Source organism: Gavialis gangeticus, unplaced genomic scaffold (genome assembly GCF_001723915.1).
Source record: "Gavialis gangeticus isolate Ggan-Ray unplaced genomic scaffold, GavGan_comp1, whole genome shotgun sequence".
Classification (NCBI taxonomy): domain Eukaryota; kingdom Metazoa; phylum Chordata; order Crocodylia; family Gavialidae; genus Gavialis; species Gavialis gangeticus.
The window spans coordinates 2,032,378-2,038,377 of NW_017728960.1; the positions used below are offsets into that span (position 1 = coordinate 2,032,378).

A 6,000-nucleotide genomic window follows, 5' to 3' on the forward strand; every position below is an offset into this window, starting at 1 on the left:
ATGGCAGCACAAGGAAGGCCAGAGCTGGTGCCCCTATGAGTTGTGCAACCTGCATCTAAAGGAACATGCAGGGCAGAGCAAGCCCCCTCCCCAGGCCCCTTCTGTCTGCCACTTCCCAGAGAACAAATTGATCTGTTGCTTCCCCTGAAAGCTCCGGTCTTTGGAGCCAGCCCCAGCCCCACAGCTGTGACATTAGAGAACAATAATGAACTTTGGGGATGCAGATGCTGCTTCCATGTAGGAGACCAAGCACAAACTTAATTGCAATTTTCAGCATTATTGAGAGAGAAAGACATGCTTAAAATGAAATTCAGTCTCCAGAGTGACAGGAGAGGAGGGAGAGGAGGGGAAGCCCCGTGTTATTTTGCTTGTGAATGGAATGTGTTTTCTGTAATTCTTTCTGTGAGCATCACATCTGGCCAGCCAGCACACGACCCCGCAGCAGCCCTTCCTGCAGCTGAGAAACCAACATCCACTGGCCTTGCCCCTGCAAATAAATTAACTCTTGGGCTCCCAGATGTCATGGCCAAGCAGGGAACTGGCACCAAGCTAGGACTCGCACTGGCAAGGCCAAGCCTTTTTTTGTACCTGGGAACCCGACCACAACTGGACGCAGCTGTCTCCCCTCTATGAGCAGCCAGGCTCACCAGGCTGAGGTCTTCAGCCCTCATTACCAGGGGAGGTCTGAGAAATGCCCACTTGGGAAGTGGAAGGCAGCAAATGCAGCCGCCCACCTGGGAAGTGGAACAGGCAGCAAATACAGTTGCCCCAGATGAGCAGGTCACTGGCCTTACCTTCTGTGCCTGCGAGGGCTCAGTGAGGACCAGGGTGAAGAGGCCCAGGCAGATCTCCTCGTGCTGAGGAGGGCCTTTACACACCTGGGAGGGGGAAGAAAGCAGCATGGATGAGCAACCCCTGCAGCACCCAGAGAGATCTTCACTGATGACCTTAGCACCAATGCTCTGGCAGGGTCAGAACAGGGAAGCTCAGCACTAGGGATCAGACACCCGCAGGGACCACCACTACAGAGCAGCAAGAGAGCCCAGAGGCTGAACTGGCCTGTAGAGGCCATGGGGCTCCATGCAGGCATCTTGCACAGACCCTCCTCAGTTCTAATGCTCTGGTCAGAAAATGCTTCAGTGCCTCCTGAGAGCCAGGCCAATGCCATGACAGCAAATGTGCCTACAGGGCTCTGGGACGAGAAGTTTGGAGGACACAGAAGGGGCAGTGCCCAGTCCAAACTGAGCATTGGTTTCCAGGGGGTTTTACTAGACAAGGGGGATTGGTCTGTTTGTTTTAATGGACCAAGGGAAGCCTCTGGTCAGTACCCAGACCCCTCCAGCTCCCACTGCTGCCTGATGGCCCACATGTCTGTTTTCTCCAGGAGGGAGTCCCTTCTCCTTGCTGAGGTTACCCCTTCCCTTGAAGCCCTAGCACTTACGTGTGCATTCAAGGCATCGTTGGCTTCTCTCTCTGACAGCCCACTGGTCAGTGAAGTCAGGATGCCAACGCATCTTTCTAGTCTCTGAAACAGACCAAACAGATTGATGCATAAACAAGTGGGCATGTGGCCCTGGACACCCATCTCCCCTGCCACTTAGCCTGCCAGGCCAGAAACAGCACATTTGGGCCACAATGTCCCCACAAATTTGAGACCTCCGTAGGCAGGGTGACTTCCCAGCCATCACTGCCAGGCTCCTTGGATATGTATGCAGGTGGGCCCACAAGCAGAGCTCTGGTCAGCATCTAAAATCCTGGTTGTTCCACGCTGCTGGGGGAAGGCTGATGGGAGATGCTGCCAAGGGAAGTACTGATTATGCTTGGGATACAGCCTGTGCTGTGGTGAGGGGAACACAGTAAAAGCCAGAGTGGTATGAAAGTCAGTGTCCAGGCCCCAGAACCACCCCCTGGCTGGAGAAGCGACTGCCTCAGAGCTGCTTCCTTATTCCCAGGTTTGCTTTAAACTTTCTGCTGATGCTCTGGGTAGAGCATCACTCAAGCATCTCTTGGATCCAAGAAGCCTTGCACAACAGCCAGACGGGACCGGGGAAGTCGATCCCCGTTATGAGAGCAGAGCTGGAGCTGCAGTGACCTGTGCTCCCTGGAGCTGCCAACTGGGACACAGGTACATTCTGCCTCGGTGACAAACTGGCCCCAGCCCACTCTGATGCCGTGAGGTTGGAGCTGGCACATGCAGGTGATCAGGTTGCAAGCAAAAGTCCCTGCCTTTCACATGCATGTGGGCACTGTGCTGGCAAGGTGCTGAGCTGCCCACCCAGGAGTGGATGCCCTCTGCTCCAATTCCTTCATAGCTTCAGAGAAGCTTATGATGAAAGCAAACAGCAGGAGCAACTGCATCTGTGCTGGCATCTCCAGTACTGAAGGGACTGCAGGAGCTGCACGGAACCAGCATGTGGGCAGCACTGATCACGAGCAAGGCCATGCACGTGTGACAGCTTCCAGTTCGTGCAACTGACCCAGTGCAGCCACGGCAGGTTGCGGGGGCATCTGCTGCTCCCATCCTCTGGATGTCAAGATAACTCAGCTAGCAGAAGAGCTGCCAAGCGAGCCAACACCTGGCTGCTTCATCAGCACTGTGGAAGCTCAAGAAAGGGGCTGTGATGCTGGGGCTGGTACCCTTGTCCCAACACCTCCTGCAGGCTGGTGTAGGAATACTGGCTAACACCCCCCCCGCCCCCCCCCCCCCCCTTTTGCCCCAGGGGGTCATGCACAGCCACTCCGGGTATCCACTGCAGGGCAAACATGACAAACCTGAATACCTGCCAAGCTTAATGCCCCCTGGCTCTCTCTTCTAAATGTCTGCTCTGCGCCATCACGAGCAGCATCAAGAACCAAGACTGGTAAACGAAGGGAAGAGCTCCGTTTGGCCAGGCTCCTGCCCCACATTAACATGCCATCTGGGACCCGCTCTGGAGTGCTGAAGAGCCCCAGCCCAGGCAGCTCCTCAGACTGCTCCTGACCACATGCCCCAAATTGGCAGGATGAAACCCACCTGGCCACAGCTGGGAGAAATCCAGAAGGCAGGTGGCCAAAACCCCCTCTCAACCCCAGAGGGGCTTGAGGGATTCTCTGTAGCTGCATGTCTGCAATCTAATCGCCTCCCCAGAACAACACCCAACAACTCTGGCTCTATAGGGGACAAGCACAAGAAACAAGGCTGAGTGCAAGCACTGTGACAAGGAGGGGACAGGCTGCAGTCAAAGCCTGGCACCAGGTCCATCTCCCATGGCAAATCCAGACCCAGTGCCCAGCCATAGCGCACACACACGGCTGTTATGGGGCTCGCAGGCTCCGGCACCCCCTCATGGCACCAAATCCAACTCAGAACAAGGCAGAGCCATGGGATGACACAGCCTGAGGCCCAGCCCAGCCTGCACCCCCACTGCTTCCACCCTGGTGCCACATGGGGGAAATGTGGCTGCCAGTTTTTGTCCCTGCAACCACAGCTGGGCTGTAAAAGCCCCTACAGAGCTCCTGGTTAATCCCGGGCTCATTTACATGGTCCACAACTTGTGGCAAGAAGCCAGGCTAAGTGATGCCCTGCCCTTCCCAGGGAGACATGACCCCAGTGCTGCAGCTAAGCTCAGCCTGATCTAAGTGCCACAAATGCCACCTGTACACATGTACAGCAGCCAAAGCCCCAGATGGAACAACTCCCCCTCTTCCATCGCTGCTGAAAAGATGAGACACTTGACAACCACCTGTAGCCAGTTACTATACCTGGGACAAACCAGCAGACCCCAGCCTGCTCCTATAGCCATGCCAGCTCCCAGTCAGAGGGAGCTGTCAGAAGTGACCCAGATGCCTGCTCACCAGGGCTCACAGGAGTTATTGCTATATATTCACAAGGCCATGAGCTCTTGGGCTGACAGAGGCACTTACATGGAAAGGAAGAATAATTCCATGCACTGTGGGCCAGTTGACATGACCACAGCCTTCCTTAGGATGCTAAAATCTACCACTAGTCCTAGAGACTGTTTTAGCTCCCTAAGAGCCATTTCTTGCACACGTACCTAACACTAGGTGGGCAATCCAAGAATGTGGCCTCGGTTCTATTTTATGGCCCGAACCCACAGTTAATCTACACATGTGCTGTGGCTCTGTCGTGATGGAGCACCAAGGGTACCTGGAAGAGCAGCTGCAGGATGGGAACGAGAACAGTCATTTTTTGACTGCAGAAGAAACTGCACACACATACACACACTCCATGTGCCTGTGCGCCTGCCCGTGTGTAAGCACTGGTGTGCCGTATCTGCAGGCCTGCCCACATGTGAACTGCACACATACCTATGGGCCTGCCCACGTGTGAGCACCAGTGCGCCCGACCACATGTGAACTGCATGCAAGTTCGTACACTTGTGGGCCCACCGGTGTGTGAGCGCTTGCACACATGCGTGGGAACATACATTTATTTTCCTGGTGATGAACAACCCCATTCTCTCTCTCCCAGAATGGAGTTAGCAAGTTCCTCCTGCTCAAGTCTTTGCAGGGAGGGACATTCAGATACAAAAACCCGCAGCTGAAGCACCAGGAGCTGAACCACCCTGCGTGGCAGCTGTGAGGGAAACCATTCTCCTCTCAGCCTGATCTCTGCTTCCAAGCAACCTGCCCAAAGACAAGTGCATCTTCTCGACCAGAGGCCTGCACGCTGCAAGCTCACCAAGGGAGTTTTGGTTTCTCACGCTGGACACAACACATTCCGAAGGGACACGGCTGGGCTACCCGGCTCTCATCCTTGCCTGTACTCGCGCTGCAAGTAGTACGGTTAAAAGCGAAGACTGGGAAAGAAATTCCTTGCAAGCCGAGAAGTGGATACTCTGGTCACTCAACAGGCCGTGCACGCAGTCCCCTTTCCCCTGGATCTCCTGCTTCCTGTTTGTATGGGTCTCGCATGCAGAAGTGCGGACGCAAACGGGAAAACAGGCCGGCAGAGTGCGCCGAGAGGCTTGGGAACGCGGGAGGGGGGTGGCCAAGCACAGTCTGAACCCACGTCTCAACAAAGATCCAAACTGAAGTCGACGACAGTCCGTGACTTAAAATGGACAAGCGTGCCAGAAGTTACTGCCCAAGGACTGACGCGGAGAGCAGTGTCACGACTCCAGGGTTCTCTTCCCGCACCTGATGCTTGCCCAACGGGAGGACCTTGGGCAGCCCTGTGCCCAGGCGAACTTAATTCCTGTTCCTGGTGTCACAGGACAGCGCACAGCGCCAGGGGACCAGCCCCGAGACCAGGTCATTCCTCTCCTGCCTCCTGCTTTCCTCTGTCACCAAACCCCCTGCTGCAGCTCAGAGCTCCCAAACACGTCAGTCCCTGGGTCAGGGCAGCTCCAGCCTGTGGGAGGGGCACGTGGGCACTGGTGCAAGAGGGTGGCTCATGTGCGGCCTGAAGCGACGCTCTTTTGCCTGCCCACAGCTTCGCGCAGGCAGCCTTCAGCAACAGCCCCTGGGCAGGCATGGCGGGCACCCACGGGTTGGCACAGAAAGAGGCCGTGAGGAGCCACAGGGCATGTGTCAAAGGGCCCCAAGGCTCAGGCGAGCTGCTGTAGCCGAACACCTGGATCTGGCCCTACACCCCTGCTCCTTCTCCCTGGCTCAGCCCCGCACACCTCCTCCGTGGGGGAAACTGAGGCACGGGCAGAGATGACCCCCCTGAGCTCTGCCCACCCACCAGGCTGACCCTCCCCCCGCAGGGAAACTGAGGCAGGGGATGGAGACGAGCCCCTAAAGCCCACCAGGAGGACCCTCCCCACGCCCCATGCTCCCCAATGGGGAAACTGAGGCGGGGGGGAGACGACCCCCCGCCCCCCCCAACCCGGGGAAACTGAGGCAGGGCCGCACCTACCTCCTCCAGCTCGTCCTTGGCGTCGAGACTGGTGGACTGCAGCAGCTTCCCGCCCGCGCCCCCCTTGCCCTTGGGCATGTCCATGGCGGGGGGGGGGGCCCTGCCGCGCGCCCGGGAACCCCCCCAGCGCCTGCCCC

At 57.0% G+C, this 6,000-nt stretch overlaps 1 protein-coding gene across 1 annotated transcript in view; it reads right to left on the reverse strand.

The window, feature by feature from the left end:
* Nucleotides 1–5,991, reverse strand: part of INTS3 (integrator complex subunit 3) — a 39,636-nt gene extending 33,645 nt beyond the window's left edge. Inside the window, exons 1-3 of the mRNA XM_019521810.1 lie at nt 5,864–5,991; nt 1,442–1,525; nt 795–878 (exon numbers count right to left, since the gene is read on the reverse strand). Coding sequence (XP_019377355.1) covers nt 795–878; nt 1,442–1,525; nt 5,864–5,947 — 252 coding nt within the window. The 5' untranslated portion in view covers nt 5,948–5,991. The remainder of the gene's footprint in view (nt 1–794; nt 879–1,441; nt 1,526–5,863) is intronic.
* Nucleotides 5,992–6,000: the final 9 nt, after the last annotated feature.